Source organism: Grammomys surdaster, unplaced genomic scaffold, assembly GCF_004785775.1.
Source record: "Grammomys surdaster isolate TR1022 unplaced genomic scaffold, NIH_TR_1.0 125612, whole genome shotgun sequence".
Classification (NCBI taxonomy): Eukaryota; Metazoa; Chordata; class Mammalia; order Rodentia; family Muridae; genus Grammomys; species Grammomys surdaster.
In genome coordinates this window covers 2087433-2111473 of record NW_021620455.1, presented here as the reverse complement: position 1 = coordinate 2111473, position 24041 = coordinate 2087433, and the positions used below count along the sequence as shown (strand labels likewise).

Below are 24041 nucleotides of genomic sequence, written 5' to 3'. Positions count from 1 at the left end.
TTCTCCAATACATGATACTGAAAAGCTCTACATAAGAGATAGCCACCCAGGATATAAACACACAGCCTACCTCAAACCTGGACGTTCACCCTTCCAAAAGGAAATGGCCGGTGGCTCCTCCAAGAGGAGCACAGTACATGTATATCTGCCACGTAAATTACCTTTCTGTTATCTGACATGACGTCAGATCCTCAGTCACGCATCCCAAATAGTTCATCAACAGCTGGATCAAGTCACACTGGTGCCTCTGTCTCCTCAATGGAAACAGGAAAATAACTTTCTGAGGGCTATTTTGACATCCTTGTTCCTCAGAGAATAAATGACGGGGTTCAGCGTAGGACTGACTGCTGTGTACAACAAGGTAACAACCTTGCCATTCTCCAAGGAGGATCCAGAGCCAGGCTGCAAATAGGTGTAGATGATAGTGGAGTAGTACAGGATGACCACCACTAGGTGGGCAGAGCAGGTGGAGAAGGCACGCTTCTTGCCCTCTGTGGAGTGGATGCGCAGGATGCTCCAGATGATGAAGCTGTAGGATATCATAGTGAATACAAAGTTGACCACACCAAAATAGACATCTGCGATGACAATCATGATGTTGTTGAGAGTGGTTGGGCTACAAGACAGAAGCAGCACTGTTGGGACTTCACATAAAAAGTTACGAATTTCATTGGGGCCACAAAAATTGAGTCGTGCCATCAGGCCAGTGTGCACAGATGTATTGGCTATGCCGATCACCCACACAAAGCCTGCGAGCAGGACACAGATGGGCCAGCTCATCAGCACGCTGTAGTGCAGTGGGCGGCAGATGGCCACATAGCGGTCATAGGCCATGACAGTGAGCAGCAACAGCTCAGCTGCCAAAATCCAGGTCATGAAGAAGATCTGGGTCATGCATCCCTTGTAAGAGATGTAGCTGCTCTTACCCACCAGACCCTCCAGCAGCTTGGGAAGAACAGTGGATGTGCAGACGATGTCCAACAGGGCCAGGTTGGCAAGGAAGAAATACATGGGAGTGTGAAGACCTGGATTGAGGCTGATGGCTATGATGATGAGGGTGTTTCCTGAAAGAGCCAGGATGTAAAGAAGCAAGAAAAAGGCCAAGAAGAGAGCCTGGAGCCCAGGATCCCCAGAGAGTCCCTGCAGGACAAACTCTACCACAGTTGTGTAGTTGTTTATTGCCATTTGAGAGTGAGTCCTGGGAGTTAGTGGGCATTACACAGCTATGGATGGTCAAGGAGACACAGGGTGTGGGGCAGCCATCATGTCACACAGGATCCAGCCAGCTGTGAGTAGGAGTGCTTCTCAGGGGTGCTGTCACTGTAAAGATGATGACATCATCTATCAACACAGTGGGACAGTGTGAGCATGAACTCTCTACTCTGTACACAGTAGACCCAGAACAGAAGGAAGCCCTGCCTGTGACGGGCAGTATCCTACAGCCTCTGTTTGCTTTAACATAGATCATATCTTATGATGCCCTGAGAACTGGAGCATCTCTAAGCATGTATGCTGGCCTGTTAAGGTGTACCAAAGGGAAATTGTTTCCCCAGAAAAGATTTTTTTGGAACTTAGAGAAAACCAGCCTTATCAAGGCGTGGACCATGATTCTTGGAGGCTGGTAGAAAAACAGTTCTGGGAAGCATGCTTGGGAGTAGGGGGAGCATCTGGATAGGTTTAGAACATGAAGCTGTTACAGAATGGCATACAGGTGGTACATATAACCCTAGCTCTTGGGGAATGAATATATCCCTTTTGTAAACACCACAGCTGTCTATTTCTACATGGCCACTGTAAATCACTCCCTTGAGGATGATAAACCCAGTGAGGACAACATGTATCATTCACTTCTCTGGGAAGGCTTGTGCCTGCCAGAGAAGGTGCTTGTCTATACCAGTGCTGAAACACAGCAAGAAAGGCATGGACCTGACTTTAAGCCAGGCCCCAAATTTCCAGGCTATCACTCCTACCCAGCTCCAAGTCTGTCTTCCCTTCACCTCATACACATATCTATCTCTAATCATCCAGGACTCTCCAAGAATATGTGCCTCTCAGGCAGAGAAGGATGGGGACTGATCAGCATGCAGAGAGAGCTCGGCCCCTTCTACTATCTGATGGGAATGAGCAGGCCCAGACCCATCCTGGACACTCCATGAGTGGGATGTTGGCTACATGAAAACAAAGAACTCACATGGTGTGTGCTGAATGAAGAAGACATTCTTATCCTGTGAGTGCACAGATCAAGGCCTTTCTCCTACAGGGTGAACTTGAAAGCAGGGTCTGAGCTTTTGATAACCCCACCTCCTCCCACTGAAGAGCTAAGCTACCCATAGAATCTTCAGGACTCATACTTGTCTCCCAAACAGCAAAGGATGATCTGTCACCATTCCCTGCAGATACCTAGGGGCCTCATACAGAAGGCTGGGCTTCTTAACTGAGCCCCCCAAATCTTCTCTGTCTGCATCTCAGCTCAGTACCTGTCTGCCTGTAACACTTCATGCCACAGGTGGCTCTGAGCCCCCAACTCTGTACCAGATCCACAGGAAACCACCATGCCTCTCTAGAAACCCAGATCTGCCTCAGAACTAAGCCACAGTGCAAGATTTCTGTTCATTGATCAGCATCCAAGATTGGTCACAGAGTAGACCTTTAGAGCCATGCATTTAAAGTTTCAAACTGAAACTATGAAGCAAGGTGTTTCTGGTAAGAGTTGTTTTTTTTTTTCATTTTTACACACTAAAATAGATTAGAGGAAAACCAAATCTCTTTTGAGAATCATTCCTCCCTCACAGAAGACAAAAAAAAAGGAAAGGAAAGGAAAGGAAAGGAAAGGAAAGGAAAGGAAAGGAAAGGAAAGGAAAGGAAAGGAAAGGAAAGGAAAGGAAAGCAAAGGAAAGGAAAGGAAAGGAAAGGAAAGGAAGGAAGGAAGGAAGGAGGAAAGAAATGGGGAGAAGACAGGTACCCAAAAGGAAGAAGTGAATAGAGGAAGGAGCAACTCACATGGAAGGAGAAGCTGTCTGTGGCTGCCCATCTAAACCCAAGATGTCTACATGTTCGAAAGAACATACATTTCACCACAAAGAGCCCTGTGTCCCATTTGTTTGCTTTTGACCTTACTGTAGGGACTAACCCCTGGGATGGACTTAGATTGCTTAGGAGTAGCCCTCAGAGAGCAATTACCCACAGTGAGGTAAACAGGAATCTCTATGGGCCATAGTTGCTAAGCTGATACACCAGGGCCCTAAGGCATGGAGAAAGCAGAAGCCTGAGGTCATGTGCACAGCTCTAGGACACTAACCCCTATGGTGATTTCTACCCTGGGGATGACCTCAAAATAGCTTGGCTGAGAGTGGTGTGCCCTTGATCCCTGTAGGAAGATGTATTTCCTGTTAACAGACTGTCCCTCAGCATAGCCTGTGGGTTCCCTCACCTCAGTTTATCATTACATCATCAGATCATTACGTCATCTTGCTGTGACATAGTCCTCTCAATAAACCAACACTGACTGACCAGCTAGTTCATCACTGTGTGAGGTCAGAAAGAGTCGGCCACTCTCATGCACTGCCTGGGGAGTCATAGTCACTGTGGTAAATCACAGTTGAGGTTGACCCTGAATGGATACAACTCTTCACTGTAGTGTTCAAGTCTTCCCATGGGGAGAAACTGTGTGAAGTCTGTGGAGGTGAATGTCAGCAACAGCGCACAGGGCTTGAGCTCCACCATGTTCTGTGGCATGAGCCCTTTGCAGCAGATTGGCTTCCCTTCATAGCCAGAAGACGCACCACAGGAGTGAACTATCTTTTGCAGTCACAGAACAGTGTAGAAAGTAACCCATTCAGAATCAGTCATTACAAAGACCAAAGGAGCTGAAATAATCCAAACTTCACAAATCAAATGACCACAGGCCACCTTAAGTTCCAGACCCTTCAAAGTCCTCAATACACACACTCTCGATCTCTCCCAAACCGTCACCCACTGAACAGAGGAACAAACTCAACACATGAAGCACAACTCAAGATGTGAGCAATTAAGATGAGATAAGAGCTTCAATTACATTTGACCTTTCTAGTCAATTCTCCATAAAGAGACTAATCTGAGTTATAAAACTAATAAGCAATCAAAGGCTGTAAACCTGGTTTAAGGATAATGCATGGTCCAAAATAAGTCACCGTGTTTATAGCATATAAGCCTCAAAACTGGGGCCAATTAGTTTGTGGAAAACTGATGGTCATCTGTCCCTCACTGACAGGAGTAGCAGTCATCCACAGAGCAGGGTACCCAGACAGCTCCGCAGTGAGAGGTGGTAGTGTGGCCATTGACCTAACTGCCCATGGGGCTGGTGAGGACACTGTCTTCTGCCTGTGAAAATAATGTGTAGTGTGGTTTGGCTGCTGTAATTGTCAGATTCAGTGAAGGTCATTAACAGCTAAAAGCTAATCAGCAGGGAGGGGCTGTAGGGTCAAGAGCTTGAATGAGATGCACAGCCCTGCATCTGGCCTGTACTTCTCCTTGAAGCAGCCCCCCCACCACCACCATCACTTCATCTCAGGTATGACAGCACAGAATACTTTGACTCCTCAAGAAGGCACAGTGAGCTACATTTTTCATTTTTGTTTCTGAAGCAACTGTAGGACTGTCTCCTACCCAACCCCAAATAGGAAACAGGGCTCAGAAGAGGAAAGCTAGGGGGAGCTGGTCATGAAGGCTCTCTGAAAGCAAGTCTGATGACATTTGATTGACTCCTGTAGAACACACAACATGTCCTTATCCATAACACATCCAGGGCATTAAAGGACTGACATTGCATGTACTAATAATGTAGGAGCCCCTGCTCATCATCCCTCAGGGTCAGGGGAGTATACACATCCATCATGGAGTTAAGTAGGCCTGTCTGGGCTACATCTGACTGCCTTCTTATGGGAATTAAACTAGAGATGATTTGAGGATGACCTTGGGCCCTCCTTGTTCAGTAGGATGGGTGATCAGGTTTGGATCATCCCGTTGCTTGTGATATACAGGCACTTCACTTGTTGATGTCCTGGAGCTGCCTAGGGGCTAGTGCACACAGGGCTGTTCAATGCCAGGTTTCAGTCTCTGCTGGCCAATTTGTTCCCTTTGTAGCGGTGTTGTCTCTTCCAGCAGTTTGGACAAAAAGAACTCCTGGGACCACATTTAGTTATGATCTCTGAAGACAAATATATCAATAATCAATAGTTTGAAACACCTATAAATATACAAAGTTACATGGACTAGGCTCACTCCTTGAGCTCCAGAGGGGTAGGTATCAGATCTGGACCACAGTCACTCCTGAAAGCTAGAAAAGCAACCCTATGCCTATGCATGACTGTCTCCAGAGCCAATCCTATGTTACAATTTACTGGAGCATCCAAAGCTTGGCATCCTATGCAGGGAAATCCACTGTGTTCCCCTCCAATGGTTTGCCAACCTGAATCAATGGGTTGGTTGGCTGTCCCACATGGACAAAATCCTGGCCTCCCTCCCAAAAGATCCCCCTCCAGTGAAGCCATGCTTCTCCCTCTGGGTCTATCCAGGCTCCACTCAGCCTCAGATGCTCTCTGTGATTCTAGTTGTAGACTTGTTTTGTGTTTGTCTTGCTTTTATTGAGACAGAGCCTTACTGTGTAGTTCAGGTTGGTCTTTAACCCCAGATCCCCTCATTATAGCCTCTGCAGTCCTGGGATTATCGGGGTGCCCCCACGGGACCTGATTTATCCATAAGTTTGTATTTGCTGGAAGCTAGGGAAAACATTAACAAAGACATCACAAGAATATGTGTGTTACAAAATCACTAGCTTCCGTGCAATGTGTGTTTGGCTCACACAATCATTTACTTTAAATACTTCATTCCTTTATGGCTTCCCACCTGTGAACTGTGCTAGTCTTAGTGTCTTTTCCTCACTGGCCTGAGTTTCCAGCAAGAGCATCCAGTTTACATCACCAATGCCAGAGAGATAATCTGAATATTTCCCTACATAGACCCATGGATCTGGACAGCTCAACTGTTTCAGCAAGATGGCTGAGACCTCAGTATCCCTTCATGGAGGCATGCATGTGAGTTTAGAGACTTTTCTAATCCTCAAGGAAAAGAACCACCTTGAATCCTGCCCCCCCACCTTAGGAAGAATTCCTATATAGGCTTATCATGGAATCAGAGCTGAGGTAGCAATACTCCATGCCTGTGTCTCAGCTGTTGTGATGCATGGTCTCTGGCACTTAAAACAAATATATATGTATGTGTCTGTGTGTATGTACATATGTACTAGTACACATATACAAATATACAATGTACAATTGTTCATATGTATATATACATATATTCATATATTTATATATACATATATATACACATATATACATAAATACATGCATGTGTACATGTACACATGCATACATATATACTAATATACATATATACATATGTACATCATATAAGCATGCAATATATTTACCTTTATACGTATATACATACTTATATACATAAATGCATATATACATATATGCATATACACATACATACATATATATGGAATGAAAAATACAAACAAGGGTTTTACTAACTGCAGGGAGAGTGACTGTGGGCTTGCTAAATTTACATTATGGTAATAAAATATTAAGGACATGTGCATATTTCATCATCTGTTTATTAGTACTGAGGGAAGCTACTTGTCTTGGTTTCCAAAGGGAACTCAGCACCCAGTGATAGGATGGAATGCTCTGTGAGCAAGACCTGGAACTTAGGATAGTCAATGCTGGTGGTAAGACTTGCAATCAAGTCAACAAGACATGTATCTATAATTTTGTTCTAAAATATTTAGTGTTACAAAATAAAACAGTAACATTTTGTCAAAAAATAAATAAAACTAATCCCCTCTCCTTTATCTGCATCACTGAGGCCAACCATTTCTGGTACACCTTCCTGGGAAACAAAAACCCAAATGTCACTTTAAGAAAGCCACTTAAAGCCTAAGAGTGTCAATTGCAACTTTGGAACCTAGAGGAAGCAAGTCTTTCCTGGCATGAGGATCAGTCAGGGGCAGATGGTGTGTTGATTTGAACAACAAATGACTCAGGTATTTGAACAGCTGGCTGCCAGGTGACACCACTGTTTGGGGAAGTTTAGGGTGTGTGACCTTGCTGGTGGGTCTACATCACTGAAGGTGAGCTCTGGTGTTTTATAGCCTTGCTATGCCTCCAGTTTCCTCTTTTTGCTTTGTGTTCATGGTTGATGATGTAATCTCTCAGCTTCCTGCTCCAGCCACCATGCCTGCTGCTTGCTGCTCTGCATCAAGGATACATGGACTCTTATTTTTCCGGAACTGTCAACCCAAAAGAAACCCTGTTATGGACTTACTTTACTTACTTTGTCATGGTGTCTAATCACAACGACAGTGGGGGCAATGTTCACCACTGGAGAATGGAACAGCAGTAGTGTATGTACCACTTGATAAAAATTCAGACCTCAACAATGTTTCCCATCAGCTCACCTTGCCTGCATAGAACTCAGCAATGCTCCCCACTGGCTCAGTCTTACCCATGAACCCTGTTCACTGTGGCTTTTCTCATCTGTCAGATCTGCAGACATTTCCCTTCATGATATAGGACATGCTTCCTGTCAGTCCAGGAGCATCACTGCCCACTAACTGGAGTCACCACTCCCTACGTAAACACAAGTCATTCTTACTTGGAGCTACAGTGGGCTGATGTCATGGTTGCAGTTTCCTTCTTGAGGTGCGGGTGGGGGGCAATGACTGGGATTTAAAGTGAATAAACAAATTAATGGGCAAAATCAAAATATCTTCAGTAAATTCCCAAAACTAATCAGATTCACAAGGCTCCTTCTGTCCATTAATAAATAATAAATGCTGCTGAGAGCCACCATCACACAAGCAAAGCTATGAAGAAGACTCCGCGACCAGACCAGCGGGCTGGAAGAAGACGAAACCAGCTTAGGTTCCTGGAATAGTTTTAGACAGACTGACTCATTGGAAAGAACACTTTCCAAGCTCCCTAGCTGCTTGGCATGTTCTCCAGGTTCCAAAATTTTGTGAGCTGTCACCCAACCTGTGGTGACCTTTTTCAAACTTTCAGCTCCTGTAAGTAACCCCTCCTCCATACCCATGTAAGTACCCCAGGCCCGAAATGCTGAGAAAGCAGCCTTCTGTTGATAGGAGAGGGAGCTGTGGTCACTAAGGTTGAGGTCATCTGGACTGTGTGTGTACTGGACTCTTGTCACTTCCCACTCTAGACTCTACCAGTTAGGGTATTGGGAAGAAGTCCCTGAGTTTGATTTATGAATCAGAAGCTAAGGCCAGGCTGATGGTGACAGGAGACAGGACCTTCCAATGGGGAGTGCCACATGAAGGCACACAGTATGATCAGACCACTCTCCTCCAGCTTTCAATGCAGCATGAAAAGACATTTCAGCTTCCTGAATTTTACATATTTCCAGAGAAGAATGTTCTAAAGCAGAAAATAGTCCAGGATGTACATTTCACTAGACTTCAAAACACCCTATGCCCACCTCCATTACTCCATCTCACAGTGCTCCAGAGGGGTTTTCAGGGAGAGGGGTGTGGGTGACTATGCTGTGCTGGCTCTGCTCCCAGTTCCATCCAGGCAACCAAGTTCAATGCAATAATGGCATAGCCTGGGCTGGCTTCCCTGAGATCCTTCTCCTGAGGTCACTCTTCATCCTTTGTTTCCAAAGAGCCTTTTGTGGTTAACTTTTCCTAGTGAACACCAGACTGCGAGTTAATTTCCTGTTGGTTGTAGGACCCACTCATGTGTTGCTTTCCCTAGTGAGACTCCCTTGGAGAAAACTAATCTTTCACTTGAAAGTGGCTATCAATTGGACATGGCTTCTGGGTTAGGGATGGGGGCTTGTGTCCACTTCTTTCAGCTCTAGGACTCCATCTGGTACAGACAGATGCAGGCCCTGTGCATGCTGGCTCAGTCTCTGTGAGTTTGTATGTGTGTCAGCTCTGTTATATCTAGAAGGTCTTGATTCTTGGTGGCCTGCATGCCCTCGGGCTCTTACCATCTTCCCACCTCCTCTCCCACAGAGTTCCCTGAGCTCTGAGAAGAGGGATTTAATGGAGACATTCTTTTTTAGAGCTGGGTGTTCCAAGATCTCTTTCTCTGCATATTGTCTGGCTGTGGGTCCCATTTGCTAAAGGAGAAAGCTTCTCTGATGATGGCTGAGCAAGGCACTGATCTAAGTATAGTACAACATTGTTAGAAGTTGTTTTAGAACTAAGTTCCTTTAGTAAAACAGTGTATTTTATTTTCCCCTCGGTCCCTGCCTATCTAGTGTCAGGTTCTTAGCCACCCAAGCATCATTGAGTAAGGGTTTCATCTCATGGAGTAGGCCTTAAAGCTGGTATTGGCTGGTTACTCCCACAAGCCTTGTGCCACTGTTGTTTTTGCAGGCAAGTCATTCTTGTAGACCAAAGAGTTTGAACCTGGACTGGTATCTACCTTTCTCCTTTGGTTAGTGTGCAGTGTATCTTCTAATATCATGATTTAAGGCTTTAGGTAGGCCACATATCAGTGGCACTATTTGAGAAGGATAAGAAGGTGTGGCCTTGTTTAAGAAAGTGTGTCACAGTAGTGGGCTTAGAGGTTTCAAAAAGTCCACACCTGGTCCTATTTCTCTCTATGTCTCTGTCTCTCTGTTTCTCTCTCTCTCTCTCTCTCTCTCTCTCTCTCTCTCTCTCTCTCTCTCCTCTCTGTATCAGGATGTAGCTCTCAGTTACCACTGCAATACCATGTGTGCTGCCATTCTCCTACCATGCTCTGTCATGATGATAATGGACTAAGCTTCTGAAACTGTCAGTAAGTCCCTAATTAAATGTTTTCCCTTACAAGAGTTGCTTTGTCATGGTGTTTATTCACAGCACTAGACACCCTGACTTAGTCACCTGGAACTGGAAACATAGCCAGGTTCTTGGGACTAGTGAGACTATAAGTCTGAGAAAAGACTGTACTAATGCCACCTTGCTAGACCAGCTAATCCTCTACTACATTCAAATTCTTACCCTTATACCAACAGATAAGTGTAGCTATGGCCCCTCGTCAAAGAAGCTTCTCTTTTTACAGCAAATGGAGACCATCACAGAAAACCACATCTGGACACAATGCAGATGTCAATGGACTGAACTTCTAGATAAATAGAAGCCTGAATGGTCCTGTCCTCATCATGGAAACTAAAGCTTTGTCTAAGTTTTGACTTCAGAAAGATCAGCAGCTCCATTCTGTTATACAAGTGGTCATTGCAAACTTTAAAAATCTCTTATGTGATTTTTTTATTGAAAAAAATCTTTTTTATACAATATAAATTTTTTAACTAATAAATTTATTTATCTTAAACTCCAAATTTTATTCCCTTTCCTGTTCACCCTCTTACTATTCCACATCCCATACCTCTTCCCTGCCCCCCTGGACCACCAACCAGGTAGGCAGCATACACCAGCTGATATGAGGCCCCCAACACATATACAGCAGAGGACTGCTGGGTCTGGGTTTAGTCAGAGAAGATGCACAATATAAATTTTTATACAATATATCTTGATCACATTTTCTCCTTTCCCAACTGACCCAAATCTGTGCCCTTTTTCTTCTTCTTTCTTTAAAAAGCAAATATGTAAAAGCAAAAACAAAACCAAGAAACATACCTACCCACAAAAAAAGAATCCCACAAAATACTACAGAATCAACTAACTTGAGCCCATAGGAGCTTACAGAGACTGAAACACCAACCAGATTTCATGCATGAGATGGACATAGGCCGTCCACACATATGTAACACATCTGTAGTGTGGTCTTCATGTGGGACCCCTAGTAGCAGGAGCAGGAGCTGACTCTTATTCTCTTGCCTGCTTTACATTCCTTTCCCCTAACTGGGCTGCCTTGTCTAGCCTCAGTGGGAGATGTGCCTAGTCCTACTGCAACTTGATAGGCCAAAGAGGAGTGATATTCATGGGAGGCCTCCACTTCTCTGAGGAGAAAGGGAGGAGAGGAAAGAGGGAAAGCTGTGGTTAGAATATAACATCAATTTATTAGTTAATTAATCAATTAGTGAAAAAACTACAAAAAATGGCAACTAGAATATACAAACAAAAGAACACTAAGACAAAAAAAAAATCCCAAAAAAAAGCAACATGAGACAAAAAGGCTATAAAACTACCACTGAGTTCCATTTGTGTTGGTTAACGATCCTGAGCACGACGCTTGCCAGGAGTGTGATTAATACTCCCAGTGATACTCCATAAGAGTAAACCCCCAGCAAGTAGGAATTGCATATAGCTTTTGCTTAGGAGTGGGAGCCCTTGTCCACTTCCCCACTGCAGCATGGAACTCCATTTGGCTTGACCAGGACCTGTGTGTGCTGTCACAGTCTGAGTTCATCTGTGCTTCAGTCTTGCTCTGTCTGCGAAGAAATGTCTCCTTGGAGTCATCCACCACCTATGGCTCTTACAAACTGTGGCAAGAGGTGTAAGTTGACCATGGTGACTCCATTTTGGTGCCGTAGGTAAATTTTGTCTTGCTGAGAAAAGTGCCAGTGAGGGGGGGAGGGGCGGGACTGAAAAACAGTTCCAGGAAGAAAGACAACTCAAGGATGTGGTCTTTTAGCAAAGATTGGCCTGACCCATTTTTGCTAATTGCATATTGCTTTTGTAACTATCAGCTTAGTTTGGAGTGCTGGAAAAGGAACCTTGGAGTTCCCCAGCTAGAACATGGTTTACTTCATTAAATATGGACCCTGAGAAAAGCTGTGAACTATGCTTGGGCCTTAAATACCCAAGTATTGCCACCAGCTAGCTGACTTTCAATTGGCTCTGAGGCTGTGTCTGAGGATTCTTCTCTGTTGCAACCCTCAAATCTGAACTGTCCGTTTCCTTTTCAGCGTAACTCCCTGGGCCCTGAGTGTTCAAAGGTCTCTCATTCTCTGCACAGTCCAGTGGTAGGTCTCTTTGTTAGTTCCCATCTGCTGCAAGAGTGTGCTTCTTTGATGATGGCTGTGTAATATACTGACCTATGAGTATAGCAGTATGTCCTCAGGGGTCATTTATTGTGAGGTTCCTTAAGCAGAACAGTAGTATTTGGTTTTCCCTAGTCTCCTGGCCTATCTAGGCTCAGGTTCTTTCAATTTCTGTAAGAACTGCATTGGAATTTGATAGAGAATGCATTCAATCTATAGCTGGTTTTTGGTAAGGCGACCATTGTCATAACTGTAATCCTAAAGATACATAAACATGAGCAATCTTCGATTTCTTTCTTCAGTTTCTTAAAGGTTTTTATTACACTTGTCTTTCACTTGCTTGTCTACAAAGAGATTTCCTTTCTTTCTTTCTTTCTTTCTTTCTTTCTTCTTTTCTTTCCTTCTTTCTTTCTTTCCTTTGTTCTTTCTTTTTTTTTTCCTCTTTGACTCAATTATTGGAAGGTACTATGTCATAGTTGCTGTTCTATTGCTGGGTAGAGACACCATAACCAAGACAACTCTTAAATACTCAAGGGAGCAAATATGGAGACAGGGTGAGGGACAGAAACTGAAGGAGGGGCCGTCTGAAGACCATTCCACCTGAGTATCCATCCCATGTGCAGTCACCAGGGGTGGATGCTGATGTGGGGGTCAGGAAGTGCGTGCTGATTAGAGCCTGATATAGATGTCTCCTCAGAGGTCTGCAAGAGTCTGACATATTCAGAGGCAGATGCTCACAACTAGCCATTGAACTGATCATGGGGTTCTCAATGGAGGAGTTAGAGTGAAGACCATTGGAGCTGAAAGGGTTTGTGACCCCATGAGGAGAGCAACAATACAACCAACCACAGCTCCCAGGATCTAGACCACCAGCCTGGGAGCACTTAGGGAGGGATCCATGGCTTCAGCTGTATATGTAAGAGCGGAGGGCCCTGCTGGGCATAGGTGGAAGAAGAGATCCTTGACCTCATGAAGGCTGGATGCCCCAGGGGGTGGGAATTTGAGGGTGGGGAGGTGGGAGTGGGAGGGTAGGTAGGGGTTACATCCGCAGAGAAGAAGGAGGAGGGGTGAGAGGATAGGGGGTTCCTGGGTGGGTGGGGGATGGGGTAAGGGAACAACATATGAAATGTAAATAAAACGTCCAATAACAAAAAAAAGACAACATTTAATTGAGCACTTTCTTATAGTTTCAGAGGTTTAGTCCATTTTATCATGATGGGGAGCATAGTAGCATGCAGGCAGATGCTGAAGCAGTAGCTGAGAGTTGCATCCTAATATGTAAGCAGAGAGAATGATGCTTGACTTAGCATGAACTTTTGAAACCTCAAAGCCACCTCCAGTGACACACTTCTTCTACCATGTCCACACCTCCTAATCTTTCTAATCTCTTCAAATAATGTAACCCCAATAAATAAGCATTCAAATATATAGGTCTACTGGAGCCATTCTTATTCAAAACACCACATGGTAATGCCCTAACTTCTTTCTTAGTATGCTTGTATTTATATATAGGAGATTACTAATTTTGGTGTGTTAATTTTATAGCCTGATAGTTTGCTGAAAATGTTTATTGGATGTAGAAGTTTGCTGGTAGAGTTTTAAAGTCTTTATGTATGAAATTATATTATTGCGAAATAAAGATACTTTGACTTCTGCCTTTCCTATTTGTATCTCCCTTAATCTCCTTCAGTTATCTTACTGCTCTAGCTAAGACTTCAAGTACTATATTGGAAAGAGCAGACATTCTTGTCTTATCCCTGGTTTTAATGAAACTGCTTAATGCTTCTCTCCATTTATACTAGTGTTGGCTGTGTGCTTACTGTAAATCACCTTTATTATGGTAAGGTATGTCCCTTGAGTCCCTAGTCTACCCAGGACCTTTATTATGAAAGGGTGTTGCATCATGTCATAAAAGCCATTTATTCATCTAAAGAAATGGTCTATTGGTTCTTGTCTTTCAGTCTGTGTATGTGGTGGATTACATTTATTGATTTATGTATGGTGAACCATCCATGGGTCTCATAGATCATTGGTACTCAACTCGTGTGTGGCTAAACACACAAGAGTCACCTATCAGATATGCTGCATATCAGATATTTATATTATGACTCGTAATAGTAGCAGGGTTACACTTACTAAGTACCAATGAAATAATCTTATGGCAGGGGTCACCACAACCTGAAGAACTGTTAAAGAGTTGCAACACCTTTTGGCCAATATACACTTATCAGTGGGTACATGCCGTGTATGTCCTCTTGGGTCTGGGTGACCTCACTCAGGATGATATTTCCAAGTTCCATCCATTTGCTTGCAAAATTCATAAAGTCTTTGTTTTTAATAGCTGAGTAGTATTCAATTGTGTGAATATACCACATTTTCTGTACCCATTCTTCTGTGTAGGGACATCTGGGTTATTTCCAGCTTCTGGCTATTATAAATAAGGTTGCCTGCTATGAACACAGTGGAGTACATGTTCTTGTGATGCAATGGAGCATCTTGTGGGTGTATGCCCAGGAGTATATAGCTGAGTCTTCAGGTAGAATTATTTCCAATTTTCTGAGGAACTGCCAGATTGGTTTTCCAAAGTGGTTTTACCAGCTTGCAATTCCACAAGAAATGGAGGAGTGTTCCTCTTTCTCCACATGCTCACCAGCATCTGCTGTTGCCTGAGTTTTTTATCTTAGCCATTCTGACTGGTGTGAAGTGGAGTCTCAGGATCATTTTGATTTACATTTCCCTGATGACTAAGGATGTTGGACATTTCTTTGGGTGCTCCTCAGCCATTCAAAATTCCTCAGTTGAGAATTCTTTGTTTAACTCTGTACACCATTTTTAATAGGGTTATTTGGGTTTTTTTATTCCAACTTCTTGAGTTCTTGGTATATTTTGGATATTAGCTCTCTATTGAACGTAGGGTTAGTAAAGATCTTTTCCGAGTCTATAGGTTGATATTTTATTCTATTGACAGTGTCCTTTGCCTGACAGAAGCTTTTCAGTTTCATTAGGATCCCGTTTGTCTACTGTTGATCAATGGCCTGAGCCATTGGTGTTCTATTCAGGAAAATTTTCCCTGTGCAGATGTGTTCAAGGATATTTCCTTCTTTCTCTTCTATTAGATTCAGTGTATCTGGTTTTATGTGGAGGTCTTTGATCTACTTGGACTTGAGCTTTGTTCAAGGAGATAAATATGTAATCACTGATACATGGATATTATCCAAAAGGCTCAGATAAAACTCAGAGACCAGGTCAGGCAGTGACTGAGGCTCAGAAGAGAGCAAGCTTTATGGTTAAATGTTATAACAGTTCTAGGAAGGACTGACACTTAATTTTAAGTTTAAAGAAGTTTAATAACATCAATTTGGTAATTCAGGACAGGGAAAACTATAGTCTCTCAGGATCATACCATATGTTGGACATATTCATGACCTCAAGGTCATCTAGTGCTAGGAAAGGGGTCATCACAGTCTTCCATTTCAACTTCATCGTCAACATCAGCACTCAGGCAGCAAACAGTCTCATCTATATTTAAAGAGAGAGACACCCATTTGTGGCCTTGGGAATTAACTCTAAGTACCAGGCACCTTCACCACCTGATTCTTTGATGCAGAATACAGACACAGTAGTGTGAGCTAGAAAATGGATTGTGCAACAGTAAAATTGATTCATACACTAAATCTACACTCCCCGGCCCATCAGGATATCTATCTATCTATCTATCTATCTATCTATCTATCTATCTATCTACCTACCTACCTATCTCTGGCAGACATCAGGTCAAGTGCTAAAAGGACACTGTACACAAGTCAGAAAGAGCAAAGTCCAAACTGATTACGTGTCTACTCAGCAGAAGGCTCTGAAGACCATCCTTAAAAGGACGGCAGTCTAAAGCAAAGCAGAAGTGATGGTCCAGGACTCAGAGAACTAGATCCCAGATCCTTTAAATGCTAGCTCAATAGAACCTCTTTATGAGAGCAGATCGGCAGGAAGGGTGCCTCATACCTTAAGGAACAGAGGTACACACCAGTCAGGCTCAACAGTGCCTAGGCTTCATCTCTTCCCCAGGGCTGTGCTTGGGCTCTTCTGCATCATCATAATCCTCATTCTGCACCGGACTCTGGGATGCTGCTGGCTCCTCTTTCTCATCCATAGGGACTGTTTCAATGTATTCATAGACAGCCTCTGAGGGCAGCTCCCCCATTGCTCCAGAACCTGCAGAGATCACACTAGAAGTTTCCAAAATAAGCACAACTATAGACCCAGACACCCACCCTCTCTGGGTCCTGTGACCCTCATGTAGGCTAAGGCCCAGTATACAGGAAAAAGCTCCTGAGCACAAATGCCCTTACTGGGACCCCACTGCTCAGGACCTCATGCTCAAAGGTCTGGTGTAGGGCTTGTGGGTCTTAGGTTCACATCTCATCTCTGAAAGATCTCACTTCACCATAGCACAGGTGATGCTGGGTGACACAGTGGAGCCCTGTATATGCAGAGTGTCCTCAGCACAGTAGACAAGTCCAGGCTCCTCCAGACAATAATAATTCATGGATCTCCAGATACTAACTCAACATTGGCTTTCATAGAGGTCTGCCAGCATTCAAGATGGTAATTAGAGCAGAGAGGGCCTGAAGTGCTTGGAGTCTCTCAAAGCTTCCCCCAGACTCCTGCTCCATCACCATTGTGAACCGTAACCAGGATGTTTCTTACCCATGCTGATGGCTCTGCTGTGATACCACTGAGCAGCCAGGACCAGAAAGACTATGCCTAAGAGGCAGCCAAGGACCAGACAGGCAATCTCAGGCATGGTCCAGACCTCAGGAACAGGTGGAGGAGCCGAAGAATTGCCTGTGGAGTGCAGAAACAGGTAGAGAATTATCTACTATGTAGATATCTACTATCTGGGCTGCCTGGGACAGGCTGGCACTGAGCCTGGGAGACATCAGACTCCCCATGAGCAACAGAGGACAGCTTGGCATCAGTGTTACACTGACGAGTAGCTGCTCTGAAATGATCTGTGTTTACTGGGCAAGATGCTCCAGGAGAAAGAGCCCAAGTTCTCAGGCCCAGAAATTCCATGTGGGTGTCCTCAGTGTTCCTTCTGCTCTTCTCTGGGCATGCTATCCAAAAGGATACAGCATACTCCGGTAAAACCGCACAATTCCCAAGTTAAAAACAGCTGTTCATGACCTGGGAGTTTGGTCCCCATGTTTTCCCATCCATCAGGCACCGTAGAGATAAGCAGTTTTCATCACAGACTAGAAGTCTACCCCACAGGCTTATACTTGATACAGAGGGTATGCCCATGGCTTGTGGTCTCAGAGGTCCTCAAGAAGTTCAGAAAAGAGTGATGCTGCAGGCTGTCCAGGTAATGGTGGATAAGAGGAAGGAAGGATTAACAAAGAGCCACTTACCTGATGCCATGGTTCCAGGGATACCTGCAAAAGAAATACAGGCTGAGGAAGTATCAACCATCCTCAACAGCACAGATGGGCCCATCCTTTGTGGGTGATAGCCAATAGGTCAGCAGGAGCTGTACAGAGCTGAGGGTGGCAGCTGTCCCTGGAACACCAGTGGGACTATGAACACTGGGGTCCTGTGCTCAAGAATTTGTCTGAGCAGAACAAAGGTGAAAATAGCCAAATAAAAAACCAATCTGGCATCCCTCCTCCCACCCCTGCTGGCTGCCTCACTCACCTAGGCAGCGCACACCAGCATCCTCCTTGTGGGAGCAGTCTCCGTATCCCCACGGTTCTGCCTGGCAGGCTCCCAGAGACAGCTCACTGCCTCGGCATCCCACTTCATCCAGCCACACAGGCCCTGAACCAGGGCCAAAGGCAGCATTCTGCAAGGCAGCTATGGCTGGGCCACAGCCCAGCTGCCGGCACACAACCTCTGCATCAGCCAGGTCCCAGGAGTCATCGCACACTGTGCCCCATGAACCTCCATGCCAGAGCTCCACTCGTCCAGAGCAGCCATCCTCACCCCCAAGCACACGAAGCACACCTTCCTCTGGAAAGGGGGTCAACAATCAGTTCATGGTGCTTTCTGGCTGATAGGTTCTTGGGAAACTTATGGAGGGAGAGTTACCTGGGCAGCTAAGAGTTGATGAGCAGTTGGAAATCTGCTTCATCTCCTGAGAAACTTCTGTCTTTTCTGTGTGGAAAATTAAGAATCGTACCAATGTCACAAGCTCAGGAACCTAAAATCTAAGAAATTCTATCTTTCCTGTGTGCTTTCTGTCTCCCCATGATTAAAGGAAGAGAATCTATGTTTCAAAGGATATCCACAAAGCCTGAGAATTCCACACTGCTTCCCTGTGTCTTTAAGGGAAGCAGGAAGCAACTGGCACCTGAAGTAGTTCCATATAAGCCACACCCAGCCCAGAGCACAAGTGGAACCCACAGCACAGCTTACCTGCACATGCCAACCAAGCTTCCTCTCCTCTGAGGCAAGAATGCCTATTCCAAGGTGCTGAAGGGCATTGCCACAAGAACCGATCATGCTTGTCCCTGCACTCAATGGACTTTAACCAGACAGTCTCGATCATAGACGAGACCCTTGGCCTGGCCAGTAGCTGCCCTTGGGATCCACAGCCCATGTGTTCACATAGAACCCTCAGGGAGGCAGCATCCAGAGACTGGCAGACACCACCCCAGGTCCCATTGTAGAAAACTTCCAGGCGTCCTGTGCATGGCTGACTGTGTTCTTGCAACCTCACATCAATGAATTCTACAGACAGAGGGACCAGTCAGACAGACACAGTTAGGGATGGCTGGTCATGTCAAATGAGACCTGTGGCACCTACCTGAACAGACCACGCCTGCGTCCTCCTTGTGCCCACAGTCTTGTTGGCCCCAGCCTCCTGACTGGCACTCCCACAGAGCAGCCTCCTCGCCCAAGCAGCCCAGTTCATCCATCCAGATGTGCCCAGTTCCTGCTCCAAAATGGGCAGCCCCAGGGGCACTGAGGGCGTGGCCACAGCCCAGCTGCCTGCAGACGACATGGGCATCCTGCAGGTCCCAGGCATCATCACATACGGTGCCCCAGGCTCCCTGATAGAACACTTCAACACGCCCAGCACAGCGGCTCTTACCCGCTGCCAACCGTACGTGCAAGCTCCCTGTGGAAAGACTCAGTCAGAACACACTGGACTACATGAACAGGGCAGGGGGTAGAGGGCAAGTGGACACCCCACACTCACCCGAGCATACCACGCCTGCATCCCGCAACGTCCCTGCATGAACCAGCATAGAAACAGACACTTTGCACTGGGTCAGGTGGGTCTCAGAGCCCAAGCAGTGCACCAGGCTCAGCCCCACAGGAATTGTCTTATGGCCCGGTGCTGGAGCATCATAAGCCAGCTGTGCCTCTCCGCACCCGAGCTGCCTGCATACCACAGCAGCATCACGCAGGTCCCAGGCATTGTCCAGCACACGCCCCCACACGCCATCCAGGAAGACCTCCACTCGGCCGTCACAGTGGCTCTGTCCATCTCTCAACCTCAGGGCATCCTGGAGACCTGACAAAGAGAAACACTGAAGGGCAGAGGACCATCGCACCAAACATCCCCACCTACCCTCACCCTCCCGAACCTCTCACACCTTTATCCACCAGTCCTGGTAACTTCTCCTCCCCAAGGCTGCCGGCACTCACCTGAGCAGAGAACCGAGGCTGAATTCCCTAGGGCGCATGCTTGGGCCCCTAAGGTGCTTGTTGGGCAGCTCAGTAAGTGGGGCTCTGTCCCCACACAGTGAAACACATCTGTCCTGATGGGTGCTTCCACATTTCCAAAGTGGCCTCCTTGGGGTGTGGCCACTGCATAGCCACAGTTGAGCTGGTGGCAGAGCACCGTGGCATCTGCTAAGTCCCAGTCAGCAGCACAGAGGGGTTGCCAGGCATCCTGTACCAAAAGCTCCACACGGCCCTCACAGCGGCTGCTGCCATTGACCAGTCGGAACTCTAAGGGAGAGTTAGGATTAGAGGCCCCTTCACAACCCAGAGCTGAAACACCCACACACAGTGAGTTCCTTAGAAACAGGACATATGCAAGCTGGGCACACACAAACTAGCAGGACAGTGGCTTTGCACACTGTAAGTATTGAAAGCTAAGCTAGGCAGCTCCAGTATCCTGGCCTAAATAATTCCATCCCTTCTCCTCAAACCCTCACACCTCTACTTTCCTTAACTCAAGGATCATTCTGGCAAAACTGGAAATACAAAATTTTTTTGAACTGCATACAGTGCATCTCTAGTGAGATGCACACCTTCGATGTTGGCTACATACAAGCAGGCATGAACACTAGGCAATCAAGTGCCCTGGATTCCAGTCAGTAGAATACAATATAGAATTAACCTACAAAAGAATTATTTTGTGGTTTCTTTTTCTGGTCACTAAATGAAATCTCTCTGTGTTACCTCAATAATCATTTGCCTATGAAAAGAAATTTAAAAAGCCATATACCACACAATAAGGCTCTCTACAATCCTAAACTTACTATCTTCAGTCTGTTCAGAACTAATGGAGACCATGAGAAAAACTAAGAAATGTCAGGACAATGGAGACTGTCCCTGAATCTCAACAAACTGATGGGAATGAGGAAATGAACCAAAAAGAAAGTGTGGGGCCCAAGTATATAGAAATCTTTGGTACATCTGAGCAGTTCTTTCCCCAAGGCTGGAAAAGAAAAGCAAACACACAAGAGAAAAGAAACATCAAAAAAAAGGGAACTTCTGGGACAGAGGACATAAATCTTGAGCACCAAGCCAGAGCTGTCCATCCACGATCATGACAGCCCATCACTCAGACTATTGACCCTGCTTACCCCACACCAACACACCCTTCTAGGCTGTGACCTGACTCACTTTCCCCTGAGCAGGTTAGTGCAGCGTCCTGATCATGGCCACACTGGTGTCCAGGCTCCCTCAGACAATGGAACAGCAGTGATTCATTGCCCACACAGCGAAAGGCCTCTGTCCACACAGTCCCTGATCCATAGCCAAAGTGGGAACTCTTGAGTATGGATACGGCAGTGCCACACCCCAGCTCCCTACAAACCACGTGGGCCATGGGCAGATCCAGGTCATCATGGCAGACAGTGCCCCAGGTAAGCCCTCGAAGAACCTCCAGGCGTCCTTCACAGGGGTGTGTACCACCTAGCAGCCGGGCCTCCACATGACCTGAGGACAGACATCGGGTGAAGCAACTGAGGTCAGGCCACTGGAGAGAAATAACCTGATGGCTGCCACCTAGTACCCCAGTGAGGAATGGTCTAGGAGGACAGAGGCAACCTGCCTTGATCCAGGCTAGCCCACAAGGCAAGTTCTGAGTTTTACAGACTAAAGACCTTGAAGTTCCTCACCCCTCACATGGGTCTTGGAACCCACACAGATTCTGACCATAAATATTCTCCTAGTATTTTTGCTTCTAGGGAAACATGAGCCCCCATGTCATCATGACTACTACCCCAACAACTCCTCAACCGCAGAGTAGATGAGCTATGGGCAGAGCACCCACCACAATGACACATTCAAAGACACCTCAGAGCCACCCTGGAGCACTTTCCAGTAGTAATGGTGTCAATCACACTGTAAGAGAAACCATTCCATTGGTTCTATGTCTAGAAGGAGATACTCTTTCTTCATCTCAAAATATCTAACCTCTAAAGTGCTCAGGGTAGGGCATCGGTGTCTCTGCACATCACCTAGGTACTGGTTGGAAAGTAACACTGCTTTTGGAAGTTCACATTGAATTTGCACTGCATAGTATCAGATTTGTTCCCAAGCAGCTTATGATTTTCTGTTCCTGCCTTCCAGTGCCTGTGACATGGTGGGCCCCAAAATGTTACAGAGCGGTTGCACATTCCAGCTGTTTGCACAGAACATTTGCCCCCCTCCTTATGCAAGTCACACTCCAGAACTGAGCCATGTGTAACTCTTGTGTCTGCAGACCCAATGCAGGGACTGACCTCTCCAACCACCCAGACAAGTACCATCTGGTGACACAGGATGAAAAACAAGTCCTGACAGCTCTGACTTAGGTGCGTGCCCAGCTGTTAACTTCTCCAGCTGTATGAAACATGGTCAGAGCTCACTCTTTCTGTATTACTGAGCACTAGAGGCAATGCGGTCATCCTTCTCGTAGTGGATATGTTGTGGCCTGAGCAGGGAAGGCGATGGTCAGGGCAGCCTAGGTCAGAATACCGGCTCAACCACCCATTTGGCTAATTCTCCCTGACCATTGATACAGATTGTGAAGCGTAAAAACCCCAAGTGTTCCCTGAAGTTATCTGATAGCAAAAGTAAGATGTGTGCTTGGCGGCGGACTTTAGAAAGCCTATGAAAAGTTAGCAAGAGTGGGTTCAATGAGGACGAGAGTGAGAGTGGCGCTCCTTTTGGGCAGAGAAGGAGAGTTCCCGTCTTGTCTGTTGCAGGAAGTTTGGTCACAATGTGAACCCCGAGATTGTGTTATTTACTGAAAAAAAAAAGTTTCTACTTGTGGTGTGGCTCAGCCCTTAGAACACACCTTGAGTCCCAAACAATAAAGGTAACGTTAGTTTGTAGAAGGAAGCACTCGTGTTTGAAAGTGCTGTCTAATTGAGTGGCAAAGTGGTGAGTCAGAGAAAAATTTAACAGAATAGGATATGCCCAACTCTCATGAGGAGAGAGAGGAAAGGGAAGCTACTTCAGAGAGCAGTGAAGAGAGAAAAGAGGAGGCAGTTTTACCAGGAGAGTTTTACAGAGACAGGATGCAGAGAGAGAGAACAAGCTAGACACAGGTAAGGACAGAACAAGTCAGAGAATGAGAAGGAGCCAGAGACTAGAACATATTGCTGAAGTTTATACGAGGCTAAGCAGCTCAATTCAGGAGAGGCAGAGAGAGAAAAGGCAGATTCAGTCAGTCACCTTGGAGAGGAGTTTGAGACAGAACAGATGGCCAGCTAGCCAGAGCTCGGAAAGAACAAAAAGGATAAGCTTACTCAGAAGTAAGTCTCAGAGGCTGAAAATATTCTAGGCCTAAATAAGATTGTACAAATGCTAGAAGTTTCCACAACAAGGCTTAAGTTAGCAAGCTGAGGCAGTAAGCCTCAGAGACAATTATATCAGGAGAGTAATTTCCTTATACACTGGCCTTTCACCAAGGGCTTCCAGGAGGACAAGATGTTCACTCCTGGATGGACCTCCCCAAAAACACATGGGCATTTGCCTCAGTGACCCTGGTGCCAAGCCAAGGAATGAGTTTCAGGAAATAAGGAGCTCATGGTCTCCATTTGATTCAACAGATCACCACCACCACCACCACCACCACCACCACCACCACCACCACCACCACACTGGCATTCACAGCTATTGTCAGGGCTCCATGGAGTACTCCCAGATAGTGGCCTCTTGACTACAGCACTGGGCACCATATAGGCAAGATACTTCCACCTTATCAGGCCTTATAATATTCTGGAAGGCATAATTGTCTTCAAGTCACTAAAGCCTCTTGAAGGCGCCATTGCTCTCTGTGTTGTCCATTATATTTTACCTGAAAGTGTCTCTCATACTGATTTGTAACATACAAATGACTCAGGGAATCAACTCCATCTGGTCCTTCAGGGTCAAGGCTTAGAACTGGGGAAAAGATTAAAGATTTCATTAAGAATGTTCAATGGCTAAAAATATTGATCTCATTGAAAATTCCAAGTCCCTGCTTTCACAAATTTCTCTACCGTTAGTATTGTGCATCATGATGGCATTAAAACGGGGAGATATCCCTGTTGTGTTGAACAGGGAGATAGCTTAGTGAATAAAGTGTTTGTTGTACAAGTATAAGGATCCAAGTTCAGATCCCCAGCAACTTCATAAAATGTCAGTCACAGTGATGCATACTGGGGAAGTGAAGGTAGAAATATTCCCTAGGGCCTGCTAGCTAACTTGCTTATACAATTACTTAGTTCCAAGTTCAGTCAGAGATCTTGTCACCAAAATAAGGTAGAGAGCAATTAAGGAAGACACTCAATATAACTTCTAGCCTACACACACACACACACACACACACACAT

General features: G+C 45.6%; 2 protein-coding genes across 2 annotated transcripts in view; both read right to left on the bottom strand.

Annotated features, from left to right (window-relative positions):
* Positions 1 to 255: 255 nt before the first annotated feature.
* On the bottom strand, positions 256 to 1185 carry LOC114638608 (olfactory receptor 13A1-like). Its single transcript, XM_028787172.1, has one exon. The coding sequence runs from the start codon at positions 1183 to 1185 to the stop codon at positions 256 to 258; it is 930 nt and encodes a 309-aa protein (XP_028643005.1).
* Positions 1186 to 16030: 14845 nt separating this feature from the next.
* Positions 16031 to 24041, bottom strand: part of LOC114638592 (scavenger receptor cysteine-rich domain-containing protein SCART1-like) — a 61863-nt gene continuing 53852 nt past the window's right edge. The window contains exons 4-13 of the mRNA XM_028787152.1: positions 20860 to 21174; positions 19651 to 19956; positions 19199 to 19516; positions 18803 to 19117; positions 18412 to 18726; positions 18085 to 18150; positions 17692 to 18006; positions 17409 to 17432; positions 16705 to 16842; positions 16031 to 16209 (exon numbers count right to left, since the gene is read on the bottom strand). Of these exons, the coding sequence (XP_028642985.1) occupies positions 16031 to 16209; positions 16705 to 16842; positions 17409 to 17432; positions 17692 to 18006; positions 18085 to 18150; positions 18412 to 18726; positions 18803 to 19117; positions 19199 to 19516; positions 19651 to 19956; positions 20860 to 21174 (2291 nt within the window). The remainder of the gene's footprint in view (positions 16210 to 16704; positions 16843 to 17408; positions 17433 to 17691; positions 18007 to 18084; positions 18151 to 18411; positions 18727 to 18802; positions 19118 to 19198; positions 19517 to 19650; positions 19957 to 20859; positions 21175 to 24041) is intronic.